Source organism: Melanerpes formicivorus, unplaced genomic scaffold (genome assembly GCF_026170545.1).
Source record: "Melanerpes formicivorus ecotype bairdi unplaced genomic scaffold, bMelFor1.0.p_v2 SCAF_37, whole genome shotgun sequence".
NCBI classification, from domain to species: Eukaryota; Metazoa; Chordata; class Aves; order Piciformes; family Picidae; genus Melanerpes; species Melanerpes formicivorus.
In genome coordinates, this window is record NW_027142389.1 from 1,444,898 (window position 1) to 1,471,970 (window position 27,073).

The window sequence follows — 27,073 nt, forward strand, 5'->3', positions numbered from 1 at the left end:
GGATGTGTGGGGCTCATTCTCAGCCCTGTAGCAGTACATACCTCACCTCCAGTGCTGGTCCTCTCCTCACTGAGGACTGTGCTGCAGCTGCATCCCATGAGAAGAGTATCCCATGACTGCCCGCCGGCCGAGCTGAGCCCCAGCACCCCCACGAGATGGAAATGCAACTGTGCCCAGTAAGACATCCCCCTCGCAGGAAAAAGCCACCCTGTGCCACTCAGACTGTGAGGGTTTTTTAATAAATACCTTTTTCTGCACAGAAATATACCAGGTTGTACAGAATACAAACAGCAGGGATACTGACCGAGCAGCAAAGACAGAGGACACACAGCCCTTCTGTCTCCCTCTGGTCTTTTCCAGGCTGTGACCCTGACACTCAGTCACATCTTCCCATAACCCCACTTTACTAAGGCCAAAAGGCAGAGTAAAGGCTGGGGAAGGGACAGACAAAAGTGCCAGCAGCTGCAAACCCCACAGGTCCTGCCCCAGAGACGGCCATGCTGGGCAAAGCCTCAGCTCTGGGCTGAGGGTACCTGCTGTGAAAGCATCGCTGGGACCCAGCGGGGTGCAGGCAGCTGATGGATGTACAATAGCCTTTCAGTGCTGGTGGAGAGACTGGTGCTGGGGTGAACACCAAGAGGTGGCAGTGCTGAGAGCTTCTGGACTAATCCTGGTGGGCTGGTGAGCACAACCACCTTTTCAGCCCATCAGACATGATAGGGAAAGGACAGAGCCGTTGCTTGAACTCCAAACACAGCTGCCCAGGAAAAAGGGATGCTCTGGTCCCACAGTGAGGTACCTGGTTCTGTCCTGTCCTGGCACCACAACCACCTAGACAGGATTTGGCCCTGCTCCCAACCTACTGGCATCACTGGATCATGGCATGATCAGTCAGCTCTCACCTCTGCAGCTGCCTCTGTCAAACGCTCTCCACACCAGGGCTATGACCACCAAGCACTATGGCCACCACAAGGGCCTGCAGGAGAGTAGGGTCTTGCATTCCCATTTACCTGCTCTGGAGGACAAGGAGCCCCAAGGAGAAGAGGAGGTTTGGGGCCCATCCACATCCAGCATCCTATCTCTAGGGCAGACACAAGACAGGCCATGCTCCAGGAAAAAGGAGCATCCCATCTCTTAAAGCATGGGACTACCTTTAGCTTGAGGTCAGAGGTGATCCCACCTGCCAACTCTGCTGCAGCCAGACCTCCAGCTGGCTGGCACCCCACAGGGGGAAAGCAGAGATCATCAGGTAAAAGACCCACTACTCCAAAGTCACTTACCTGACATGCAAGACCATCACAAGTCTTTCCCCCCTTTGCAAAGGGATCTAGGAGATCAGAGAGCACCTCCCTGACTGCTCCTCCACGATCTGTGGACAGCAAACAGCACTGCAGGCTCCGGCGGGATGGGCCGGGCTCCCCACTCCCACCTGGCAGCAAATCCACACGAGGGAGGAACCTTCCCCAAACACAGAGCGTGGACACCAACTGTGGGGATGGGCAGAAATTGACTGCACCTCTCCTGCATCCCCAATTCCTAATCAGAGCCCTGAGCAGCAATACAGGGCCCAATGAGGATGCAGGGTAAGGCTGAGCAGTGCCCCAGGGAGGCGGCGAGGCCGTTTAAACCATGGGAAATGCTGTGTCTGCTGGAGGGGAAAGTGAGGAAATCAAATGCACCGTGAGGAGACCCCCACATCGAGCCAGGAACAAGCTGCTCTGGCTGCTACAGCACTTAGGTGAGCAGGGAATGAGGGGCCGCTGGCTGGCTGGCTCCAGAGCCATCCCCTCAGCCCAGCCTCACCCCGCCTGGGGACAGCTATTTTTGGTTAGGAGGGTAAGGCTATTGCGTGATGGCACCAGCTTGCACAAGTGAGGCGGGGTGCCCGCTGGCACCTGAAGGGGGTCCCAAGCACGGCGAAGGGAGGGTGGGTAAGCATGAGTGTGTGGAGGGGCAGGAGGGAGGCAGAGCTGCTATTTGCCCAGGGCAGGGGCAGCGGCCATGATCTCTTCATACTTGGGAGGGGGCTCGTTGTAGGAGACGCTGGTCTCTTCGCCACTGCTGCTCTCGGGGTGGCCCGTCACCTCCTCATAGGAAGGTGGAGGGGTGGCACTGGACAGTCTGGAGAGGACAGAGGTCGAATGCTCTGGCGGGTAGAGGGTGCCATCCTGCTGGGGGGTGCCCCCAGCTCTGCCATCCCCAGCTCCCCGGTTGCTGGTTTCTCGCTGGTACTGGGTTTCCCCTTGGCTCTGCGACCGCTCCCGGTACACCATGACCCTGGGGAGGCTGCGTCCCGTTCGGCTGGCCAGGTATCGGTTCTGAGCGTAGGAAGGGCGGTGGCGGGTGGCCTTTTGAAGCTGGCACCTCCAGATGATGAAGAGGGCGATGACTATCAGAAGAGCCACTCCCAAGAGGGGTACCACCACGTACATAGCGTCTGAGCGCTCCGTGCTGTGCCCGGGGTCCTTGACAGAGTAGACAGAGTTGGTGTAGCCCTTCCAGAACTCCATCTGTGGCAGGAGCAAAGAACAACACATGTGCTGCAGGTGGGGCAAGCACCTCCCCACCACCACCACCAGTGCCCTCCCTAGGTCCACAAAACAGGCATCTTTTTGGCCGTCCCTCAGCACTCTCACCACGGCTGCCAGCATATGAGGCACCCTGGGAGCCACCACAAAAGATCATGGGGACATCCCTCAACAGCAGCCAACAGCCTCCACAACGAGCAGGAGAAGTTTGGTTAACACCAGCTCCAGCCTGGAGTCAGGGACAATTTCCCACACTTGCCGTGGGAGTGCCAGCTCGACCTGCAGCTGTGGCCTGGCTGTCCTGGCAACAGCAAGGTCATGGCGTTGCCCGGGAAGGCAAAGTCATGCTGGAAAGTGAAGTCACAGCACGCTGCTTGCAGAAAGAAGAGGACAAAGCCATCAGGAGAGGCTGCTCCCGCTGTGCTTTCCATCTCTGCCCCCAGCTTACTAAGACGTAAGCCCTCCCACAGCCACTGGGGAGCAGGGCAGGCCAAACTCACCGTCTTCTCCTTGTTCTCGAACACTTCCTTGACCTCCTCATAGCTGCAGACCTCCTCGATGCACTCCCGCTCGATGGTGCCCTGCCGGATCTCCTCCAGGAAGCCGTTGGCTCGGGGAAAGCGCTTCAGGACCGAGTGGGCGTTCCTGGCCCCCAGGAACACTGCAAGACAAAAGGCAGAGACCTGCTGAGCAGGGAGGACACCCCCATGCTTGTCCTCTGCCCAGCCAGGCTTTTTCACTGAATTTTGGTGATGCAGGCATCCCAAACACCAAAAGGGCCACAATTCAGGTAGCACAGCAGAGTGCCCACAGTGAGAGAGCACACCCAGAGGGGAACGGAGTTCTTTGGATCCACCCAGAGATATATGGCACCAGGAACATGCTTTCAGGCATTGGAAGTGGCAGCTGCAGACCACACAGGACAGCTGGAGACAGAAGGCTCTGAAAAGACTTGATTTCAAAATCCTGCCCCTGAAGGGATTTCACCTTGCTGCCCATTTGCTGCAGGGCAAAGGAGATCCCACTGGGTGAGCAAGACCCCACGGGGCTGGTGGGCAGAGACTGTTTCCTTCCAAGCCCAAACCCAACAAAGGCAAACCTCCCCAACACATGGAGACAGCACAGGGGGTCATGAGTCAGATACTGACAGGAGCTTCAGCAATTTCTCCTCAGATGACATCACATTCTTATCCCCACTGCATTTTGGTGCAGAGGCCTCACAAGCCTTCCTCTGCTCCCAAAGCCCAGGAGGCTCTGTGTTGCCCACATCAGATCTTCCCACAAAGCATGCAGACAGGAAGCCAGGCTGTGCAGGAACAGCACCTTCCTGCCTGCCCTTTCAAAGCCTCTCCCCCCATACTGCAGGAGGGAGATCTCCACAAGGTGTGGGAAGCAAGCACCTACCAGGACCTGGAGCGGCACACTAGGGGCAAACAAGTTGTTGCCCAGAAAGCAGATACTCCCCACAAACCACAATCCTTCAAGGACCCAAACATCCCATGCACACATTTCGTGGAGGAGTTTCTGTAGTGCAGCCCAACACACTCAGCTGCAGGCTGCCACCATCTCTTCCCAAGCCAGCCACAAAGTCATGCTGCTTCCCTTGAGGAAGATGCATCGGTTCAGCTGGCTGATCTGCACAAACCCTTTTACCTCCTTCACCCTCAGGCTCAGCCTTCCATTGAAATCAACCAGATGAACCAACTCACACACTGCAGCAACATTACAGATGCAGGACAAGGAGGCAAGGGGACAGCCAGAGTCTCCCAGCAGGGTAGCTTGGCTGCCACACAAACCCACTCCTTCGATAAGGAGCTTGGTGAAGATCAAAAGACAGAACACTCAGTGAGAAGCTATCAGCTTCTTTCATTAGCAGCCTTTTACCAGAGGGACTGGCAGCTTTCCTCCTGCTTTGCCTTCCACATGTCCTGCTCCTAAAAGCAGCAAGGTACTTGTAATAGTGTTTGTAAATAACAAAGCAAGGACAAGACCACGGCACAAGGAACTACTACTGTGCTACACCATCCCGTGCTCAGAGGCACTGCGCTCTCCTTGTGCTGTGTAGGTGCATTTTCCTCCCATGACTTATTAATGGATTGCTTCGGCGAGAGAGTTTGCAGAGAGCTGAACCACTGAGCTGTGAATGAAGAGCAGTATGAATGATGTGAGTCAGAGACCTTCCCTCAGAATCAACTTTATTATGCAAACTTTTGGGGGTTTAGTATTTTTTGTTTCACAAGGACAACTGAGAAAAGGCATTTTCAAGAGGCACAGAAGGCATCTTGCAGGAGGGAAGGGATCAGCTTGCTTTGACTTCTGCAGTGGAGGAGGGCTATTCTGGTTGGAGAGGGAGCAGGCTGCCAGGCCAACCTTCTCTTGAGCCTTCCCAGCATAAGAGGATGTTTTACAAAGACACTATCCCTTCCACAAATGGCTCACTCCTTGCTGGAGAAGTCTGGCCTCACCTCCTTTGCCTCCCAGCATGATCAAGCACTTCAGCACCTGAGTCTGAGCCTTTTGCCAACGTCCTCAGCACACCTGGGAGCAACAAGCTTGGCTGCAGATCCCACTGTCAGAGTCTTCCATCCCTGCAGATACCAGCCACATGACACTTCCCTACTTTGCCATGCTCAGCTGGGCAGGATGTAAAAACAGATACACAGGCAGGTATCAGGAGCAATGTTCTGACTGGAAGCATGCCACGATGGAGGTGTGTGCCTCTTCCCACATCCAATTTCCTTCAGGGACCTAGAAATGGTAGAAAAGCAGAAACTAAGTCACTGTTCCCTCCCCTCTTTTACAAAGAGCTCCCAAGTGCCTGGAAGCAGAGCAGGGAAACTAATGGCCCTCAGGAAACAAGAGCCTTGCCAACTCTCTTCTCCAGCCTGGATGCCCAACTGGCCCAAAGAGCAGACAACTGAGCAGAGCAGAAGGGACTTCCCAAGGCCCAGCAGCCTCAGTACTGACCCCTTGTGCCTCTCCAAGTCTCCCCACACCAGTTGGAGAACCGGTGCTCAGGAAAGATCAGAGCTTTAGGCAGGGGGAGCAGGCTGGGTTCATTGTATCCCTGCTGAGTTTCCCGAGGTGCTGCTGGCCCTTGGTGGAAGGCAGGCTTGGCCACACCACTACCCCACAACTCTGCTGCCCAGCTGGTGGGGACATCCCCCGTCTCTGCAGAACGAGGTGTGGCTGTGTCTGCAGAAGGGATAGCCAGGGCTGCACGCTGCTGGAGAGCACATGATAGGGACAGCTTTGTGGGGAACACTGCCACCACAGGGGACACCTTCCCACAACCAGTAAGTGCTGGTGAGCCAGCACCTCAGCTCTGGGAGAGAGAGGAAAGACGGCAGCGGAGGTAGGCAGGGCCCCAGCCAGGTACCCTCCTCATTACCAGAAGATTAAATCTGCCTTTTAAAATCGCTGCCTGAAGCCCTCTGCTCCCTCCCCAGCCAGCAGAGCACAGACAATGAAAGGCATACCTGTCATCCCTCGGGTCCTCCTGCTGCCTCCTGTGTCACGGGCGGCTGTGGGGCCTCCCCGAGCGAATCTCTGCATCTCCCGCACGCAGCCGGCGTCCTCCTCAGCTCCCACCAGAGCCCTGCGCGCAGCCTCCGCCCCGGCTGCCCGGAAGAGCGAGGAGGGAGGGTTGAGTCCAGCTCTGCACAGACCTCTCTCACCAGCCGCCACCCTGCTCCCTCCGCCGTCTCGGCACGGCTTTAGCCCCACCTGCCAGGCACACCTCCCGCGGCCGAGGCGCGCCGCGGTAAGCTCCTGGCGGGGCCGAGTCAGGCGGCCGCCCATCCGCTGCCAGCACAGCCCCCCACTGCCACCAGCCACGCACAGCAGCGTGGCCCCCAGGATGGGCGGCTGGTGGGGGGCCAGTTCTGAGCTACGAGGAGCATCATTGCTAGGGCGTGCCAGCACGGATCGGCAGCCCCTGGAGAGAGGCCAGTGACTCCAGAGAGCCTCGGGGAGCCCTGCCTTGCACAGCAAGCATCACACAGACAAAGAAACGCTGCAACATACAGGGAGTCCTGGAGAGGGCAGCCCTTCAGCACCTCATCTCGACTCCCACCTTGCACAGGGAAGAAAGAAGCACAAGTCAGGTTGGACTTCAAACCACATCCAGGGATAAGAGCTCTGCTGAGCTCTGCTCTCCATGGAGAATAACACACACACCCCCCAAGAAGCACAGACACTCCTTCCTTGGAGTGCCAAATATTCCCCTTCTCTCCTCCAGCACCACCACCACCTCTCCATCTTGACTGGGGAACACTTACTTGCCATGCTGCCTCACTCGGCTACAGGGGGCTCCTGCCTACCTGCAGAGAAGAAAACAGGAGAATCACTGACAGCTTAAATTTCACCCCTTGAATCCCAAGACCTCCACCACCCGGGGTCAAAATTCATGCAGAAAGCATCTGGTGGGCCCACAATAGCTCCCAGCCCAAGCAGTGCCACTGCCTCCTCACTCATCACATGGCTTGAGGGACTGGAGCAGCTGAGGGCACCCTACAGCTCTCCAAGAGCCTGGGGCAGGTCTCTGAGGTACTCATGCTGCACGAGCCCATGGAAGGCTACTGCCCTGCACTGGAAGCCCAGAGGGCTGTGGGCAAGTGAAGTAGGAAGATGATGGAGAACGAGTCCCCATAACATCATCAGACAAGATGACCTGAATGTCAGAAGCTGCTGGAAGCAGCCTGGTGTTCTTTCCTCACACAAGAGATGAGATGCAGGTAGAGCAATCATCCTGTTTTAAATCAGCTTCACAGCCATACCAGTTCCCACTTCTGCACTTCCTACCCACATTCTGCAATAAGCAAGGCCATGCTGTTTTCTCCTCTGTCCAAAAGCTGACTACACAATGGGAAAGAGAAGGACAGGCATCCCCTAAAGGTTGTTGGGCCAAGCTAAGGGCAGCAGCAGGAGTGACAGAGCTCCCTGCACACCCAGAACAATAGCTTCAGAAGCAGAATTGCACTAAACTAAACCAAACCTCACAGGAGTAAAACAGAGACCTTCAGAAGCTGAGTATGTCCCTTTGTGCTTGCAGGAGCACTTTCACTCTCATGTTTTTCATGCTTTGTCTTCTCCTTGTGCTCAGTGCCCCACCAATCACTGTCCTGAGCAAACTCATCTCCTTGCATGGCACCAAGCTGTGGCAAAGCCACAACTCTGTCAGGAGACAGAGAGGATAAAACAAACTAGCTCCTACAGGGATCTACAGAGGATGAGGAGCAAACGTGGCTAGAAACAGCAGGAACTAAACCACAGGCTGATTTCAGGTCCAGGACTTCGGATGTTCAGTTATCCCTAAAGCACTCGAGCCCACTCAGCTGGAGCAAGGTCAGGGACAGCACAGAGCCATTCATGGGGCCAGCAGGGCTAGAAATGTTCCTCATTTCACATAAAAGGCAGGCATCCAGGTGCACAGGAGAGCTGGAGCACCCCACCACAGCAGGCACTACCACACCTCTCCAACAGCCACCTGCTCAGTAAAACTAGTGCCTCTCCACACCTTCCCTGGGGTTTCTGAGGTTCCTCCACCACAAGTGCCAAGAGGCAAAGCAAGCCTGGAGGTGTCTCCAGAGGTAGAAAGAAGCTTCTTTCCAACAGTTTGCAAAACTCAGATTGTAAACTTCAGTCTGGAGTTTAGGCAGGCAGAAAGACAAGCAGCAGAGCACCAAATTACAGGAGATGGGTCTGCTACCCCCTGCACCCCAAAACCTGTACCAGAAGGCTTTTTCTCTGTAAGATGCACACTCAGCCCCGCTTCTCTGAGCTGTTCTGGGGGCTGAGAGCAGCCTCTGGATGCATGGTCCCCACAGGCTGCTACAGCTCTGAGTGGGGATCACCTGATCTGCTTTTGCTGGCTTCAGTTTCTATGAGGAGACCCAAGCCCAGAGGGCAGAAGAGCACACACGTGGGCAAGTTGCCACAGTTTCCACACTCACAGTGGGGATTGTCCCCCTCTGACAAACAGAAGAGAAATACAGAAATAAGGATAACCAGGACTACATTTCTCAGGACCTCCACCTCCCTCAGTCAGATCATACACCAAGAAACACATTTATTAAGTCAGGAAGACTTTAATTATTTCCCAAGCATCCGTGCCAACGCACCCAGTGTCAGAGCTCAGAGATGGTTTATTCCAGTGCAACAAGAAGCCAGGTCTACACAACCCTACAAGCACAAGCAGCCCTTAGAAGGGCAGACATCCCAGACACTGATTTTTATTTACACATGCACAATCCTAACCACCTCCCCTGGCTCCAAAGAGCAGGAGAAGCTGAACTACACCGCAGGCAGTGACGCCGAGGCGAGCAGCATCCCTCCTGCCTCCGCGCAGCCACGCACGCCGAGAGCAGACTGAAGCTGGAGGCTGACCTAGCAGTCGCCCACCGGGTCCCGGTCCCCCCCCGCCCTCCAGCTTCCTAACACGCGTTGGCCTCATCTATAAATACCCCATCGATAGGAGGTTGCCAAGGCAACCATGAGGAGGCGCGGGGGATGCAGCCGGGAGTGAGGATGCTGCAGTCACACATTTGTGTCCCCCCCCGGGCTCCCCCACATCTCCGCCCCCGCTCCCGTCACCGATGCCAAAGGAGGAAATCGTGCTGGCAAAAGCTCGTGCGTGCGGCGCCGGACCCCCGCAGACCTCAACCGGGTGGGGGGTATGGGGACCACACCTCTTCTCCAGGCTGGGGGATACAGGTACAGGTCAGGGGGATCCACAGACACCAGTGACGTGCCACAGCACGCAGGGAGGCTGCCGGCTCTCCTGGCATCACGTAGCCGCGGCTGCCAGCCGCTCAGCAGGATCCCAGCAATATTTGGGGTTTTCCGTGCCAAGATCCACAGCGAGGAGAAGAGGCTGCACCGACTCCACTTGCCAGGGATCGCGGGGTCCCCACAGGCTGCCAGGAAGCCTTGCCCTCCCAAAACAGCCTTTGGAACCCATCCGACCCCACAGAGCCAGCCCTCGTGCTTGCCCCTGCCCAGCCCCTGCCCCGGCCCCTCCACCCCAGCACTGCCCAAACCCAATTCCAAATTACTTCCATCGCCCTCAGTTTCTAGTGTCACCCTGCAGCAGTGTCCCCCTCCAAGCTCATCTGTCCCATCAGCCCAATGTGAGTTTATCCAACTGAGCGGGATTTGCTAGTCCCAGATGAACCCCATCACCACACCCTGCCCCACCGCCACATCTCAGCCAAATGCCTATAATCCCTTTGCCAGCTCCACGACCCCCACCCACCGGGCCCCGGCCCCTTCCTTCCTGCCCCAGCATCCCGTAACCAGCTCCGTACTTCCTGTCCCCCTGCCCCTACCTGCCTACCCCTCGCCCCGTGCCCCGCCAGCGCCGCCCCACCCCTACCTCATGGCGGCCTCGCACCCCGCCGCAGCCGTTCCCTCCCGTGAACGGGGAGGGGAAGGCCCCGCCCCCGCCCTTTTCCTCCCGCCCCGGCACCGCCCCTCGTCCAATCAGCCCCCCGCAGCCACCGCGCGCCCCCTTCCTCCTCCTGCGATTGGAACGCGGAGCAGGGAAGGGGTGGGCGGGGCCGCACGCTCCTCCCCCAACCCGGGAGACCCTGGCAGCCAATGAGGCTTACGGCTGATGGGAGCTGTAGTCCCCCTGCCCGGGGCGGCGCCGCCGGGATGTGCCGGGGGCGTGGGGGCCGCTGGAGCCCCGGTGGGTCGCTGACGCTGGGCGGAGAGGTTCGTACCCGCCGCCTGTCTACAGGCTGCCCGCGGGGAGGCGTCTGCCTGTGTCTCCTCGGTGCCGTCAGGCCTGCCCTCGTCTACTTCACCACGCCCTCACACCAGCTTGCCTGGGCTGCCTGCCTGCGGCGGGGGACGTTCAGCCGTGTACCCTGCCTCCTCCTCTTCTTCTTCTTCCTCCTCTTCTTCCTCTTCTTCTTCCTCTTCCTCGTCCTCACTGCCCGAGTCCTCGTAGAGGCAGAGGGTGGCCTGCACAGGAAAGTTCTCCAGCAGCTTCTCCCCCACACTATACAGATAGTCGAAGGACTTGGACTTGGGCCAGAGAAGCCTGTGTGGGGAGAGCCGGGGTGAGAGCCCCCTCCTGCCCACTGCCCTCGGTCCCAGCCGGGGAGCCAGCAGCAGGAGACATACCTGACTGGGTGGTGGAAAAACAGCAGCGCTTTATCGGGGCAGCCATCCCCTGCCGCCTCCTGAGTCCAAGCCTGAGGAGACACAAGTCAGTGTGGGACCTGTCCCAGGGCTCCTCATTCTGCCTGCTCTGGCACGGCAGCACCAGGGCACAAGGGGACATGAGCTGCCAGTGAGGGCAAAGACTTTTCTCTCCCATCGAATAATGCCCCACAGACCTGGCAGACCCCTGCAGAGTCAGCCTGGACTGAAACTGTTAAACACTTCCCTCCTCTGCCCCTGGGTTTAGGTCCTCATGCCACCACCAAGGAAACAGACATCTACCCTCCCCCATGGGCTTTCTGCCAGCATAATCTCCTCGCCTGCCCAAAAGCTCATGCCCAGGCATCCTGCTAACCCCCTGAGGAATGCCTACCAGGCCTGGGACCAGGTGCCCCTTTCAGGTCCTGCAGCAGGGCTGTGCTGGCTGTGGTTGCTCAGGGGTTCTGCCTGGCCCTGCCCCAGCAAGGCTGCATGGCTTGTGGGGCACAGGGGTGGTGCACCAGGGGAGATGGGCACGGTGCTGGGGGTGAAGGAGGCTAGGGTGAGAGGGTTGTTTTCTGCCAAACAGGGACTCTAGCCCTGCCACTGGGAAGCCAGGGGGACACACAGAGCAGGGAGTGTAAAACTCACGGTGTCTGTCTGCGCCATCTGCCGCTCAGCTCCCTCCTCTCTTCGGGGCAGCCATGGTCTCCAGAGAGGCAGAGATCTAGGTGCAGAGAGCAAGTTCAGCACAACAGCCACCCACCCTAGCCCTCTGCCCCATTGCTTTCTTCCCCCCGCTACAGCACACCACCAGCTGCGTGGGTAGGGGTTCAGGGACATGCAGGTGCAGTTGTTCCACCACAGCTTCAGTGCTCCACACCCAGGTTCAGCCTACAGGACCCTTGGGAGCCCCTGGGCACTCTCTCCCACCCACTGCTGCTGCAGGTCCCCACCACAGCAGGCAGCCACACAGACTTCACCCCAACCCAGCCAGAGCCTGTCCCATCCCACTTCCCATACACCCTCTGTTCTCCCCACCCTCCCCAGTCTGCAGAGCATCCAGGTACCTTCCCCCTTGCTCCAGCTCTGAGGCTGGATGAGCACTGGTCACAGGCGCCTGGAGTCTGTGGGGAGGCAGGCAACAGGCAGCAGCTTCCATGGTGGCAGGCAATGATGTCCCTTCTGACACTGCAGACCACTGCAAGGACACCTTTATAGCCCTGCCCCAGGCAGTGACTCACAAATTCTTCAGGGCAGGGGCAAGGGCAAAGGAGCAAGGGACTGGGGGTGTGGGGACAGTGGTTCCCAGTGTGTGAAATTTGTCCCAGTTGTGTAAACAGAGGGTCAGGGGAAGGCTGGGGACAGAGTAGCTGCAACCCCTGGTGGAAAAGCAAAACACAGAGGAGAAAAGTTAGACACCATTTGTGAGAAAATCCCCAGGGGGAAACAGGGGAGGGCAAAGACAATTAACAAGGATGATTAAGTGCTCTTTGTAGCCATTTGCATAAGGGAGAGGGAATGTGGGGAAGGGATGGGAAATGCTAGGGCAGCAGAAGGGGTATGGAAGAGTGAGAGCGTGGCGAACTTGTGATGAGGACAGCACAGTGGCCATGATAAGGACTATGTGATATATATGCTCTGGTGACAGGCTGATGCACATGTGATGGGCTGCAGTGAGCAGAAAACTGGTGATGGGATGCTCAAGAGGGGACAGGGAGGGAAGATTAACAACAGGGGTAGACCTCAGGCACAAGCTAGGCCAATGGTCCTGCTTGGGCACCCTGCTCACATCACCCTGGGGAGTTGACAGGCCCCATTCCCACACTGCACACACTTGCCCATGCTGCCTGCCCTCTCCTTTGGCTTTTTGAGATGTGGACCATAGCAGGAGGTACAGAAAAGCTTCATGATACAAGAGTGCAAAGCTGGGGCACCTCCACCCCCTCAGCACCACCACACATCTTGTCTGTGCCCACTGCTCCTGCCCAAGCTCCCCAGGCAAGGTGCTGCTGGCAGAGAGATTACCTCCCACTCCTGGGAGGGTTTCAATTTGGGACAAGGAAAGAAAATAGCAAATGGTCCCTGCTGTAGCTCTGCTATCAGCATCCAAACACCCCTGTCCAAACACCGGCTGAACCCTGCCCAGCTCTGAGCACAATTTGTCACCAGGGGCCCTCCCTGCCCCTCTCCATCTGCAGCAGCCGGCGAGCAGGAGGGGGCACGGGGCCAGCACAGCCCTCATTACCGTCTCCATTTGCTCCTCATTTGGGCCAGGAGTCTTGAAACAACAAACCCCACCGAGGACCAGCAGTGCCAGGAGGAGTGAACCAAAAGCCCCAAATCACCCTGCAGGCGTGGGGAGTTCAATCTGCTGGCGTGTCACTGCCCCTCCGATCTCAGCACAGGCAACGCAGCCCAAAGCAGACACACGGACAGTAGTAGCAAGCAGTCACCTGCTGACCACCAGCTGACCGCCAGAAAGGTGACAGCAAACCAGACCTGAGCCACTTAAGCAAACCTACCCTGATAATGAATAGATAATGAGCAAAACAAGGCATCCCAGCTCCTCAATCCTTCCCGAGGCTGAAAGGGTTTAATTCTGATCTGCAGTAAGCCTCTGATCCAGGCTGACATTTGCAGATGGATTTTGCAAAGCTGTAGCTAAACAATTCACAGTCCCTGATCCCCTGGGCTGGGGCCCCGGCCGCTCACCCTGCCCCAGCCAGCCACCTCCAGTCCTGGGTGACCCCTGGCCACAGCCACCCTCCATCCCACCCTGTGTCTCCAGCTGCTTCCGTAAGTACCATCAAGTTCCAGCACGGCCCTCCCGTGCCTTTTTTGTCAGCACCTCGAGCAGCCCAGGTGTTTCTTGTGCAGCAACACCCCTGAGGCAGAGTGGGAGGTCTTGGTTAGCACAGAGGAAAGGAGATAGAGAATTGGGGAACTTTGGTATCTGAGCTGCCAGCAGGGTAGAGGGAGAGGAGGGAGGAGAGGGAGGCACTGGGTGGTAGCGGCACTCTCAGCTGGGAGCATTCCCAGGGTGAGAGGCTGCTGGCCACGGTGTCAGCCTGCTGTGGTGTGGGCTCGGTCTGGTTTCACAAGGCACTGTGGGGGAGGGATTTTGGAACAAGGCCTGCACCTAGGGCTGTGGGCAGGAGACTAGCACTGGCAGAAAAACCCCACTAGCATCAGCAAGCATAGCTGCACCCCAGTGTGCTCATCCCGCTGAGGGATGGGTCACCTCACTCAGCCAGGGCATTCCCGGGAAGCATGCCTGAGGCACTGCTAGTGTGCTTTGCTCTGGTGTAATTCTGCCCTCCATGGACCTCCAGGCTCTCCTGGGGATGTAGGCATCACTGTCCCATGCATCCCTCCCCATCGTTTCCAGCAGCACACAGAGGCCAATAGCCACAGGTCAGGCTCAGATAGACACATACCACTGTCCTGCCAGAGCAGCTCAGGGTGGGTGCTGAGTAGCTGCAGATGTATTGAGTGACCCCCCACGCAGATGGTGACAAGGCCACAATCCCCCTTCCCCAGCTTGGGGAGCATCAGGATCACCACCTAAAGCCACCTCTGGCAGGTCCCAAATAACGTGGCACAGCTGTAGCTTTTTTTCTTCCATGTCACAGAAGACAAGGGATCTCCAGTAAGGCAGTGGGCATTTTTCCCCCTCCAGCATCCAGCTCTCCATCCCTGCCCACGGCCCTGGCACAAGGGAGGGCTTTGGCATCCTTCCTGGGCAGCGCTGCTCTGCCTCTGAAGTGTGGCCGGGGAGATAGTGGAGGTGAAAGTGCACTTGGCGCTCCCCCACGGGCTTGGGTCAATCGTTAATCGGGGAGGGCTCGCTTTCCACTCTTGCAGGTAGCTTCTCCTCCCCCCAGGTCCCACCCACGTGCCGGTGTCCACACAAAACCAGCACCCCTGGGAGCGGGGTGGAGCCGTGGCACAGCGAGCGGAGCCGGCAGGGCCATGGGAAGGTAAGCGTGTGGGAGCAAGCCAGACGAGAAGCCGCGAGCCCCGAGGAGCTGCTAGCCAGCCGGCAGCTGCTAGCCAGCCAGCAGCATGGTCTCCGTGGGGCTCCAGCTGCTGGGCTACGTCGTGGCCTTTCTGGGCTACATAGGCACGCTGACAGCCACGCTGCTGCCCAGCTGGAAGGTCAGCTCCCACATCGGCTCCAGCATCGTCACGGCCGTCAGCTTCACCAAGGGGCTGTGGATGGAGTGCGCCACGTACAGCACGGGCATCACCCAGTGCGACATCTACAGCTCCCTGCTCAACCTGCCTGCTGACATCCAGGCGGCCCAAGCCCTGATGGTCAGCTCCTGCACCGTCTCCTCCCTCGCCTGCCTGCTCACCGTCATGGGCATGAGGTGCACGATCTTCAACCAGGGCTCGCCGGGCAAGGACCGGGTGGCGGTGGCCGGCGGCGCAGCCTTCATCCTGGCAGGGCTGCTCTGCTTCATCCCCTTGGTGTGGAACATCCACGTCGTGCTGCGGGACTTCTACAACCCCGTCCTGCCTGACAGCATGAAGTTCGAGCTCGGGGAGGCACTTTACCTGGGCATCATCTCCTCCCTCTTGTCCTTCACTGGTGGCTTCATCCTCTGCACCTCCTGCCCTGCCCGGGACACAACCGTCACCTACTCGGATGCCCACCAGCCCCGGCTGCTGGCAGGCAAGAGTCCCCCGCCCCCCGTCAGCCAGATACAGAAGACCAAGAGTGAAGTCAACTCCTACAACCTGACAGGATACGTGTAGCAGCTGTGGGTGGGAACGGGGCTGGCACCTCTCCTGCCTCCCCAAAGCATCTGGGCTGGCACCAAGGGAGCACGGTAAGAAGAGTGGACATGGTAGCATCTCCCATGCTCAGCCCTCTCTCTCTCTCACGTGCTTGGGGGGCTTGATTCCACTCTCCCCCCAGAGACCCTGAGAGCTATATGACTGCTCAGACATCCCAGCTGGTGGCTTACATTGGTGAAGAGCTCCAAATCCAGCTTCTGTTTCCTCCTTCGTGCTGCTAGCTCACAGGCAGCCCCTGGCACAGGTGGACCCCAGCCTGCAGCCCCAACAAACCTGCCTGGATGGGGGTGGGTGGGCTTGTGCCCTTAGGAAGCATCCCACTGGCTGTGGGGGTATCACAGTGGGGTCAGGGCATCTGCATGGGCTCAGAGTCACAGCTGTGGGAGTTGTGCTGGTTACAAACTGATAGAGTAATAAATCTGTGTTTCTAGCTAGGCTGTGGCTGAGCTTTTCTCTGGCACTGAGGGGCCCTGCCAGCAGGGCAGGCTGTGGTGGGGGCTACACTCACCCTCTTGTCAGGTCCATGGTTCAGAGGGTGCCCCAAGCCCTTGTTCCAGCCTGTGTCCCCATGCACCCACCATGGCTTTGCCACCCAGGACACTGGGTGGGTGTCACTCCCCTGCATAGTTTGCCCCGAGCACCATGTTAGGAGGCTGCAATGTGTCACCATTGTGAGGGTGCCAGCAGTGACAAGCATGGCTCCCTAGAGGCTAACAGCAGGCAACACCACCACTTCCCCCAGCCCTGCTCTCTTCTAAGCATGCAGCTATCATGGGACTGGGATACTCGGAGGGGAATTTTCTGCTCCCAGATACATGTGGCATATCAAGGACCCTAGGCAGTGGGGAGAGCCCACCACTCTGAGAGCACTAGCACCCAGGAGGCAGCACAACCCTGAGCACCCAGCACAGCCACTGGCCCCAGCAGAGGCTGAGCACCCCAACACAGCTGCAGAGGGGTCCTGCAGATGGGTCTGTTGTGGGAGGAAAAATGCCCTGAGCAAGAAAATGTTAAGCCCCAAGGGATGGGCAGGCCTTCTCTGAAGTCCCACCAGCAGATGCAAGATAACTCCTGTGCTGCTGTGCCACAGCACAGGGCCACCCAGTGACCCCCTTACCCTGGCTCTCTGCCCTCCAGAGAGCAGGATGCTGGCCCCTCATAAAGCAATTTAGGAGTCAGAGAGGAAGGAACCATGTTTCCTGCTCAGACGTCACCACTGTTACCCTTGCACCAGTGAAATGATGTTTGCTGTGGGGTTAATACTCTCCTGATAACAGCAAGTCACTTTTCTCCTCCTCACAGAGCAAGAGGCCACCTGGGGATCTATGCCCAGGGTGACCCTTGCTGCAGGGGACCAGCATGGATTCCATGGCAGAGGCCAGTCACCCTCTTCCCATGGCCAAGGGACAAAGCACCACCCCAGCCCTGGGCCGAGTTACTTACTGCTGCCCCAGGGAAAAGAGAGTCCTGGATGCAGAGGATGGAAAGTACAGAAGGGGCTTAGCCTGCCAGCTACATCCCCCTTGGTGCCATCAGTTCACTTAAAGTCCTTCAGCCAGAATCATTTTGTTTCTGGGCAGCTGATGAAGGGAGGAGGCGAGAAAATAGTTGGTATGAGAGGCTGCACACCCAGAGAGGAGGAATTCCTGGGTGCTGTGTCCTTGCCCCGCACCTCCTACCCTGCGCTGCAGGGCCAGACAGCGTCGCCTGTGTCTGCGGGCAAGGGCTCTGCTAATCAAACAAAGGGGCATTTGAAATGCTTGGTTCAGATTTTGATTGCTGTGGAGCTTATTAACACTTTAATTTAAGCAGCAGAAGGGAAAATTTCTGGGTTTGAAGGAGTCAGCTTTTGCACAGCCAACCGTGTGAGGCTGGCTTCTCCCCCCCGGCCCCCAAAAGGAGAGAGGCAGCCAGCACAGGCAAGGGCAGGCAGAGCTTGGAGCTGGGTACAGAAACCCCTGTGGTTTGGGCAGGGGAGTGCAGAGGAGAGGCACTGCAAGGGGGCCCAACAGCCCCTCCTGTTTCTGTCTTACCAGTGCAAGGCCAGATCCCCATCCCCTGGGTGCGGCACAGCAGTTTCAGCAGTGGCACCGGAGGGGAGCTGAGCTGAGTCACACTGACCAGGGGGCGAGCCTCTCCCCAGCCCTGCCGTGCCTCCAGTCCTGCCAGGGGGCAGCCCCTTCATTAAGCAGGGGTGGGCTCAGGGAGGGGAAGTTTTCTCCCTCCCAGCTTTCTTGGCCTTTAATTTGAAGGCACCCAAAGATGTGAAACATGGCTACAGGGCAAGGCAAGTTACAAAGGGGTTTACCACTTCTTTACTAGTAGGAGCAGAGGCCAAGGAGGGGAAGGACACTGGGTGTACCCATGGGGTGGTTATCTCTGCCTTGTGCAATAGCTGCCTCCCCCATTGTTGATAAGCAGCCTTTGAGGGCAGGCTGGATGCAGCCCAGCCCAGGACCAGAGAGGATGGGAGCCCAGCTAGACCCAGAATCCAGCTCCACAAACAGTGAGCAAGTGATGGAGCCAAACCAGGCGGCAGGTACAGAGAAAGCCTCTTGGGTCACCTCTGCCCCTCACTGGCTCAGTGAGCCACTGGAAAGCCAGAGAGGAGTAGGGCCCCAGCTCAGGACAGAAGCAGGATGCAAAGGAGACAAGCAGCCACAGTGAAAGCAGCGTGGAAGAGGGTTGAGTGGAGAATGAGTGGCTCCCTCTGAGCTGCAGGGCTGGAGCCTCTGCCTCACAGGACAGAAGAGAGGAGCAGGGAGCCTTGCAGGCCCTTGCTGGAGGGCCAGGCTGCAATGCCACATCACCTGTTCAGGGAAACCAGCCCATTCCCTCTCTTCTTGCTTTGGATGGTGCCTCAGATGAAGAAAAGGGGCAATAAAATACTAACATCTCCTTATCTTCAAAAGTAATACAGGCAATAGAGCAATAAACACACAGCACACACAAATATGCAGCTGCACTTGGGCCAGTGGCTGCATCATCAGATGGTCATGAGAAACATGCAAAAAGTCCCATCCACAGCTTCTGCAGAGGAAATGACACAAATTCATCACCAAGCCCTCTGCAGCCAGCCCTTGCCCTCTGGGCACCACAAGCCCCAGCACTCCTGGTGATGCCCCAGCCAAAGCACCTTTCTGCTTCCCTTACCCAGCAATACCCCTTCTCATCCAGAGCACTGGGTAGGGATGCCCAGGGCATGAAGGGGCACAGGTTTGTCCCTGGCCCAGCCAGATCCCAGACCTCCTGCCTCTCCCTCAAGCCCTCCAGGCTAGCACAGCTTGCTTAGCTCCTTCCGGCCACCCTGACCTGCCTCTCCTTCCTGTCCAGCACTGCTGACCTGAAGCAGCAGCAGATAACCCATACAATCACTCTGAGGAGTATCAGGTCAGGTGCTGGGAGAGCCTGTCTCTGCCCACAGCCCCTGACAAGTGCTCAGATAGGAGAGGTGGGAGGGGTATGAAAATTCAGGCCAAGTTCCTGATGGGCTGAGGCACTTGGAAAGGACCTTGACATTCCTCTACCCTTCTCCCAGCTACAGCACACTCCTAGCTGCCTCCTGTGCCACACCAGAGCCTCCCAACCCCTAGGCAAGGCAGTGCTGGTGTGGAAGAGGACAAATTCTACCTACCCATAGCACTACAGCTGCCTTTCCAGCAGCAGCAGAGGATGTACTATGGAGAGGGGCTGCTCTCAGGTACTTGAAATCCTGAGTGGGCTAAGGCAACAGCTCAGGCCCTGGACTGTGCCTGCGAGAAAGGGCAATGCATTCTCTGCCCCATTCCTTACTCTGTGTCCCCACTGTTGGCCACACTCTAGCCCAGGAAACAGCCTCATGGTTTCACCTATGATACTTGCCTGGAATTTGCATTCACATTTTACCTCCAAAGGCTTCCTGCCCTCCCAAAGCCTCGGGGTTGGCCCCATCTGGAATTATACAACCAGGGCACTGCCATGAGCCTGCTGGCACCTGGCACTTCTGGTTTGAATGGAAGATGTTGCAATGGAGGTGAGAGGTAACAAGACAACAGGTCCTCTTTGGAAAACACCTTCAGCCTGTCCACAAACTCATGGCTTTCCATGGCCTCCTGGAAGAGGCCTGCTTAAAGGCACTTCAGAAGGTTCTTCTGGTCTTTAAAGAAAGCTGTGAGTGAATTAGGTCAGAAGGAACTCGATGACACCAGAGGAAACAGAGACCTTTGGGAGGCCCAGAGATGATTGCTAGAAAGTACCTCCCCAGCTGGCTCTGAACAACAGCTTGGAAATCCTATCAGGAGAGTTATAAAAAGATTTATCTCACAAGGCCATGATACCTGTAAAGGGCATGGAGGTTTGATCTGCCAAGCATTGCATAGGCATCACAATCAGAAACCTTCCATCATTTGAGTCTAATCTACACTAGAGGAAGCTGCAGGTTAGCAAACTCACTGAACCTAGCACACACACCATCTGCAGCAGCAAGGCTTTATCAGTAGAACCTGCAGCAATTCAGGAAGCAAAAGGAGCTCTATCAGTGAGACACACTTTAGGGGTGATGGAAGCAGAAGCTCCTTCAGGGACTTCTGCAGAAGTATTGGTAAAACCAGACTTCATCTCCAGCCAAAACCTGCCCTGGAGAACTGGCCCAGAGAAGAGAAATTGTCCTGCACCATCAGCAGCTCTGCTGCCAATTGATGGTTAAGCTGTACTGCATTGCACAGGAAAGAGGAAGACCAGAGAATCCCAAACTCCTTCACATGACCAAACTGAGCTGCAACTACATCAGCCAGCCTGCAGAGACACCCCAGGCAATCCAGCTGTATCCACACTCGAGGTACACTTGAGGGCATGAACGTTTCAGCAGCTGCTAACCTAGGTTCCTACCTAGAAGACACTTAGACTCCAGACACAGCCAAGCCCCTTGAGCTCTCTGCTGTGCAGCAGGAGCCTGGAAGCCACCAGTCAATCCCGAAGCAGAAAAATCAGGGAGGTTTCAGCATCACTTGGGTTTTGCCTCTTACCTCCACTCGGGATTGCAGAGGAAGGGTGTGCTTTGGTGAAGCTTTTCCCTCGCCAGAGAGCCAATCTTTCCTCAAGGCAGGTGCCTGTTTCCACAGAACTTGCCACACCCTCTGCTTCTGGGATGTCCAACCTGCTAAAAAAGGCCAAAAGCACGACATCACCCACGTCACAAACAATGTCACTGCTTGGAATTTGCTTTCCTAGAAAAGCTCTCTCTTTAGGTTTCTCAGGTCATTGGAACAAAGTCCCACTCCACCAGCTCCACCTGGTAGGTGCTCCCAAGATTGCCCTGACTGATGCATTTTCATTATCACTTCATTGCCTTTCCTTTTGAGGGAAGAGGGAGCAATTCCATTTTCCAAGGCCCAGGGAATGTGCAGGTATTATAGAGCTAAGGACAGGCTGTAACTGCTGCTGGCTCCATGTCCATGATACCCCTGTGCCCTTTGAGCTATTCCAGTACACTTTCACAGGGACAATTTTCCTCTGGCTGCAGCAAAGGCAGTAGTGTCCTCCTTACTCTAGTCATGAGGTCTGTGGTGACAGGTTGGACTCGACGATCTTTGAGGTCTCTTCCAACCTAAGTAATACTGAAAGGCCAAGCACCACATTTTGCAGAGCATGGACAGGCAAGGGGGCAAATTAACCTCTGATTTCCCCCCCCACAAGAAAGTGCTTCCTCATTTGTCTTCTCTTCTTCCCAACCCATCTTTTTTTTAATGGTGTTTCCAGATGGCAGCCTGGCCAGGTCATTTCTCCCCAGGCCCAGCCGCCACCAGCCTGTGCAAGGCTGCTCTCTCCATGTCTGTGCAGTCAGAGGCCACACAGGCTGCCTGCATCTGGGGCAGGCTGACAGACAGAAAAAACAATTAGCTCTTTGTTTTCAAGGCAAGAAAAGCAGGCACTTGGGGCCCAAGGATGTTCCTCAGCAAGGAGATGGACCTCTCTGCTGCAAAGCAAAGCCCCTGGGAGGTGAAAGCAGCTCCCAGCACAACGCTTCCACAGGTCAGCCCCAAGGAAGGAGATGTGAGAAGTGCTGCTGCCAGGAGCCTGCTAACACACATGACATTCATACCTCCTCAGGGAGAGCTGGCTACAGGAGACCTGTCCCTCTAGCTGACATGCCAGGGCCTGATCACAAACAAGGGTCTTGCCAGGAGCTATGGCTCCTTCACAGAACTGAAGCATCCTCTCCCTCAGGTGGTGACTAGCATTTCATGTAAGCCCCATGGGCTGATTTCTGGCTTGTAAGACTGCAGTTGAAAATAGCTAAGTTCTAGCACACAGGCAGAGGCAGAAGCAGCTAATGCATCCAACTTCAGTACTTCTGGCTGACTAAATGCCTCAGGGCAAGGGGAAAAAGAGAGGAATAGCCAGGGCAAAACACATTGTAAAGGCAGCCCGGTCTTATACAAAGAGAAGTTTAGCCTCAGCTGTCCCTGAGTGCAGCTACCCCTTCCCAAGAGAGATCTTTGCAAAGCAGAGGAAGCTGCCCACCAAACACAACATTGAAGCTCCTAGCTCACAGGTAGGATGAAGAGAGCTGCACTGCCCACAGCAGCATGAGCCATGGGGAAACACAGCACTGTCTTCCCTGGGTTTTGCCCTCTGAGTCTTGCCAGGGCTGCCAGCTACAGCCTCAGGACTTCATGGGACACAGCATGGCACAGACAAGGAGAACTCAGAAAGCTCTGGGAGGAGAAAGCTTTGCCATGGTACTGACAGGGAGGATGCAGAGAGCTCTGGGAGGAGAAAGCTTTGCCAAAGCAAAGCATCTTCGAGATGCTTTTCTGACCTCCTCACCTGCAATAAGTGTTTATCTTCAGTACACAGCTTAATCCTCCCCAGGCTACTACAGCATCAACCTTCTGGCACAGGCACTGCTGAGTGAGATTTGAAAGATGCAGGAGTGCCAAGTTTCAAAACAAGGTACTCTGATAGCAGCTTATCTAAGGAGAAGGAATGGCTGCGGCGCTTGCCAGGTCACATCTGATCCGGGAGCGCTCCATCGCGGAGCTCTCTCGGTGTTATCCCTTTGCAGACCCCCAGGCTGCTGGAAGGGGCATCTATCTTGCCTTGCTGGCAATGTGACACAAAGAGGTGAGAGTATGAAGCCTGATAACTGTTCACAAGCTGTTCCAACCTGTGCCCTTTGCTCACCACCTCCTCCCTCACGCAGCAAAGCCCGTTCCTATCGCCGGAGCCCGAGCGTCCGCTCGCCGCATGCGCTGCAAACATCTTCCTGCATGGCAGGAATTAATCAGGAGGATCTCTAGAGTTGTACAGGCTGTACCATGGCTCCCTCCCAGAGATCAGGGTCGGGCCCAAGGGCTCTGCACATGACCTGCCAAACACTGGAGATCATAGTATCAGTCAGGGTTGGAAGGGACCACAAGGATCATCTAGTTCCAACCCCCCTGCCATGGGCAGGGACACCCCACACTAGATCAGCCTGGCCAGAGCCTCAGCCAGCCTGGGCTTAAACACCTCCAGGGACGGGGCCTCAACCACCTCCCTGGACAACCCATTCTAGGGCTTCACCACTCTCATAGGGAAGAACTTCCTCCTCACCTCCAGCCTGAATCTCCTCACCTCCAGCTTCATTCCATTCCCCCTAGTCCTATCACTACCTGAGATCCTGAGCAGTCCCTCCCCAGCCTTCCTGTAGCCCCCTTCAGATACTGGAAGGCCACAATTAGGTCACCTGGGAGCCTTCTCTTCTCCAGACTGAACAGCCCCAACTCCTTCAGTCTGTCCTCATAGGAGAGGTGCTCCAGCCCTCTGCTCATCCTTGTGGCCCTTCTCTGGACACCTTCCAGCACCTCTACATAAAAATTAACAAATAGAGTCAGTTGGCATTAGGCACAGGGCTTAGAGCCCACAGGCACTTAGAACCTGAGGGAGTAAACAAGCTGCAGAGAGCAGCAGCAGCTAAGATTACCAGCTCAACACATATGTGCTGTGAAGAGCACTGAGATGAAGCCTGAAGGATGTGTGGGCATTTCCTGCTTTAGAAGCAGCTTTGGAGAAGGAAATAAAAGGTCTGTCTCCTACCTTGCCCAGGATAGATATGCAAAGGATGCCTGGCTTTGGGGATCAGACTTCACAGCATCACCAAGGTTGGAAGAGACCTCAAAGATCATCAAGTCCAACCTGTCACCACAGACCTCATGACTAAACCATGGCACCAAGTGCCATGTCCAATCCCCTTTTGAACACATCCAGGGATGGTGACTCCACCACCTCCCTGGGCAGCACATTCCAATGACTAACAACTCTCTCTGGGAAGAACTTTCTCCTCACCTCCAGCCTAAACTTCCCCTGGCACAGCTTGAGACTGTGTTCTCTTGTTCTGGTGCTGGTTGCTTGAGAGAAGGGACCAACTCCCTCCTGGCTACAACCTCCCTTCAGGTAGTTGTAGAGAGCAAGAAGGTCTCCCCTGAGCCTCCTCTTCTCCAGGCTAAGCAACCCCAGCTCCCTCAGCCTCTCCTCATAGGGAGGATCCAAGCCAGAGGAGGGGAGATTTAAATTGGACATTAGGAAGAAGTTCTTCACCATGAGGGTGCTGAGACACTGGAAAGGGTTGTCCAGGGAGGTGGTGGAAGCCCCATCCTTGGATGTTTTAAAGGCCAGGCTGGATCTAGCTCTGGGCAACCTGATCTAGTGGAAAGTGTCCCTGCCCATGGCAGGGGGGTTGGAACTAGATGATCCTTGGGATCCTTGACAATTCTGTGAAAGAAGCTGGGCTCAGCCATGCCAGCCCAGAGCCTTGCAGTAGATGTGTCTGCAAGCCCTAGCATCATCACACCACTGACTGTTCCCATAGTTACCCAGGAAGATAAATTTAGTTCAAGGAACCTTGTGTTGCTACATTATTTAACAAACAAACAGACACACTCAAGAGGAAAACACAGGCAAGGCCCCAGTTTAGCTGCTGCGTGGGCTGAGCAGCCCTGCGGATTTGAGACTGCTTCCCAGAGTGACAGGGCTGAAATCCTGGACCTCAGCACCACTCTGCTCTAGCCTGAGCCACTCAGGGGTACAGATGCACTCCAGCACAGCCACAAGTCATAGAATCAGAGATAGTTTTGGTTGGAAAAGGCCTTTAAGATCATCCAGTCCAAGCATTATCTAATCCTACCAAGTTCGGTGCTCAGCCATATCCCTTAGCAGCTCCTCTGTGTGTCATAGTATCACAGTATCAGTCAGGGTTGGAAGGGACCACAAGGATCAGCTAGTTCCAGCCCCCCTGCCATGGGCAGGGACACCCCACACTACATCAGCCTGGCCAGAGCCTCATCCAGCCTGGGCTTAAACACCTCCAGGGATGGGGCCTCAACCACCTCCCTGGACAACCCATTCCAGGGCTTCACCACTCTCATGGTGAAGAACTTCCTCCTCACCTCCAGCCTCAATCTCCCCACCTCCAGCTTCATTCCATTCCCCCTAGTCCTATCACTACCTGAGATCCTGAGCAGTCCCTCCCCAGCCTTCCTGTAGGTTCCCTTCAGATACTGGAAGGCCACAATTAGGTCACCTCGGAGCCTTCTCTTCTCCAGACTGAACAGCCCCAACTCCTTCAGTCTGTCCTCACAGGAGAGGTGCTCCAGCCCTCTGATCATCCTTGTGGCCCTTCTCTGGACACCTTCCAGCACCTCCACATCCCTCTTGCAATAGGGGCTCCAGAACTGGAGGCAGTACTCCAGGTGGGGTCTCACCAGAGCTGAGTAGAGGGGGAGGATCACCTCCCTTGCCCTGCTGGCCACACTTCTCCTGATGCAGCCTGATGCATGTACTCCTGATGCAGTGTCTTCAGAGCCTTGAGCACTATGCCCCATGTCCTTCCCCTCTCAGAGCCACCAGGCATTTTTTTCCAACATCATTCTAATCCTGGTCAAGATTTCAGTTTCTACAAGGAGCAAATAGTTTGCTTTCCATGCTCTGTAGTCCTCAGCCCTTGTCTAAGGAGCTTCCTTATTCAAAATGTGAAGGCTGTGGCTCTGGGAGGGACCTGGGGGGTTCTGGTTGACAGTCAATTAAATATGAGCCAGCAGTGCCCAGGGGGCCAAGAAAGCCAATAGGATCCTGGCTTGTGTTAGAAACAGAGTGGGCAGCAGGGACACAGAGTGCCTGGGCTCTTGCACCAGGGGCTGGGCAGCCACCACCAGGATCTCCCACCAGCCTTCTGACAGGCTTCCAGGCTGCTTCAGTTATCAAATCATTTGGAGTGTGTTTTCCCACAGTGTCAGCCAGGGCTTGTGCCTGGCAGAGCCCTGGATACCTGACCCATTTGTAAGGCAACCAAAAGCCTGACGTCAGGAAGGGAAAGGCCAGGCCATCCCCAAGCCTGCCTCTCGGTTCAGGCCCCTGGAAGGTTTCCCAACAGTGTTGGGCAAACAGGACAAGGAACGCAGGCACAAGGAGGAGCAGAGGAGAAAGAGTGTGGGGGAGTTATGGGGATGTTGGGAGAGATCAACAGGGTTGAAGGGCAAGGATGTTGACAGAGCTTGCTGGAGGTGCTGCAGAGAGCTCATGTTGGGGAAAAGCAGTTCAGCATGGCAGCAGGGAGGAGAAACAAGAGGGTCCTGGGGAAGAGCTACAGCAGGAAAAGGCAGGAGCAACAGGAGTGTTTGGCCTCACTGTCATGGTGAGAGAAGCAGCTCTGAGAATTACTGCTTTGAGCCAGCTAGGCTTGAGAACTCTTTCTTATCACACCACATTCTCAAAGCTGGTGTAACCCTGTGGTCCTCCCTCCCCCCAGACTCCTGCAGTGAGGAGCAGATCAGCCAGGCAGATCTGTGAGCCACCAACCAGCTGCACCACATGCAGAAGGACACAGAGAGACGCCAAAGTCCGCTCGACTTACCCCCCCGACAACCCAGGTATTTCCCTGTGCAACTGGTGGGCGAGCCCAGGGGCCAGGCAGCAGGGACGAGTGCGGGACACAGCCCTGCCACCCCTCAGCCAGGCAAGGAGTGCCACCGTGTGGGAGCAGCCCACACTGCGCGTTCATGACGCCAGCAGTGAGGGGTTCAGGAGAGGGTGAAAAAAGAGAGGGTGAAAATCATCTCTCACCTCCTCCACCACGAAGTTAAGGAGAACATGTGGCTTCTCCAGAGAAGTTACCTCAGCCAGAAACCTGCTTCCTGCTGGGAAGCCAAAAAGGTACCTGGATAAAGATGTCCTCTGCACAGAGCAATAGACAGAGCTGAAGGGTCCAGCAGTGGAGAGGCATCGTGTCAGCTGCCACCCACAGGAAGGGAGAACTGCATGGATGGAGATTAATTTAGGTGGATGGAGATCAATTTCGGTGCCAAGGGTGTGAAGCTGTTAACAGTGATACATGGAAAGCAGGAGGGTTTAAACACACCAGCTTGGCAACCATTCGTATTCCTCCCTCTCCACCCGGCTCTGCCTCTCTGTCTGAGCACAGGAAGACAAATGCTCCTTTGAGTCTTTCAGACCCCTCTCCCAAAAAGGAAAGGAAGAGAAGACCACCTAGGACAGATCCACAAGCTCTGGCCAGGGCTCCTCCTAGCAAAGTGCATCTTATCAAGACCTTCCACATGGCCTCGGTACAGCCACCA

General features: G+C 56.2%; 3 protein-coding genes across 7 annotated transcripts; 1 reads left to right on the plus strand and 2 right to left on the minus strand.

Annotated features, from left to right (window-relative positions):
* Positions 1–220: 220 nt before the first annotated feature.
* On the minus strand, positions 221–9,987 carry PRRG3 (proline rich and Gla domain 3). Of its 3 annotated transcripts, XR_010989622.1 has the most exons (5): positions 9,904–9,987; positions 6,809–6,850; positions 6,555–6,603; positions 6,008–6,148; positions 4,689–5,276 (listed from the first exon to the last, which is right to left on the minus strand). XR_010989622.1 is itself a non-coding variant. In XM_068157513.1 (4 exons), exons 2-4 carry the CDS (start codon positions 6,813–6,815, stop codon positions 1,974–1,976), a joined length of 705 nt encoding a protein of 234 aa, XP_068013614.1. In that variant the 5' UTR covers positions 6,816–6,850; positions 9,904–9,987; the 3' UTR covers positions 221–1,973. The 3 variants fall into 3 exon arrangements, 1 of the variants encoding a protein (XP_068013614.1); XM_068157513.1 differs by lacking the exons at positions 4,689–5,276; positions 6,008–6,148; positions 6,555–6,603 and adding exons at positions 221–2,510; positions 3,029–3,189; XR_010989621.1 differs by lacking the exon at positions 6,555–6,603.
* Positions 9,988–10,297: 310 nt separating this feature from the next.
* RIPPLY1 (ripply transcriptional repressor 1) lies at positions 10,298–20,570 on the minus strand. 3 transcript variants are annotated; one of them, XM_068157518.1, is made up of 5 exons: positions 20,486–20,570; positions 11,747–12,058; positions 11,328–11,403; positions 10,659–10,729; positions 10,298–10,575 (listed from the first exon to the last, which is right to left on the minus strand). In XM_068157518.1, the coding sequence occupies exons 2-5, from the start codon at positions 11,836–11,838 to the stop codon at positions 10,344–10,346; spliced, it is 471 nt and encodes a 156-aa protein (XP_068013619.1). In that variant the 5' UTR covers positions 11,839–12,058; positions 20,486–20,570; the 3' UTR covers positions 10,298–10,343. The 3 variants fall into 3 exon arrangements, with proteins under 3 accessions (XP_068013619.1, XP_068013616.1, XP_068013620.1); XM_068157515.1 differs by lacking the exon at positions 20,486–20,570 and adding an exon at positions 15,038–15,120; XM_068157519.1 differs by lacking the exon at positions 20,486–20,570 and adding an exon at positions 14,117–14,169.
* On the plus strand, positions 13,382–15,929 carry CLDN2 (claudin 2). The gene is made up of 2 exons (XM_068157514.1): positions 13,382–13,475; positions 14,564–15,929. The coding sequence occupies exon 2, from the start codon at positions 14,745–14,747 to the stop codon at positions 15,438–15,440; it is 696 nt and encodes a 231-aa protein (XP_068013615.1). The 5' UTR covers positions 13,382–13,475; positions 14,564–14,744; the 3' UTR covers positions 15,441–15,929.
* Positions 20,571–27,073: the final 6,503 nt, after the last annotated feature.

What these genes read in the sequence shown, in the direction of transcription:
- RIPPLY1 (XM_068157518.1), bottom strand. Translation starts at nt 11,838, where the DNA reads ATGGAAGCTGCTGCCTGTTGCCTGCCTCCCCACAGACTCCAGGCGCCT. An exon ending in AGATGGCGCAGACAGACACC is followed by an intron (nt 10,730 to 11,327) that starts GTGAGTTTTACA and finishes GTGTCTCCTCAG; the next exon opens with GCTTGGACTCAGGAGGCGGC. An exon ending in TTTTTCCACCACCCAGTCAG is followed by an intron (nt 10,576 to 10,658) that starts GTATGTCTCCTG and finishes CTCCCCACACAG; the next exon opens with GCTTCTCTGGCCCAAGTCCA.
- PRRG3 (XM_068157513.1), bottom strand. An exon ending in TCGAGAACAAGGAGAAGACG is followed by an intron (nt 2,511 to 3,028) that starts GTGAGTTTGGCC and finishes CTCCTGCCACAG; the next exon opens with ATGGAGTTCTGGAAGGGCTA.
- CLDN2 (XM_068157514.1), top strand. Translation starts at nt 14,745, where the DNA reads ATGGTCTCCGTGGGGCTCCAGCTGCTGGGCTACGTCGTGGCCTTTCTG.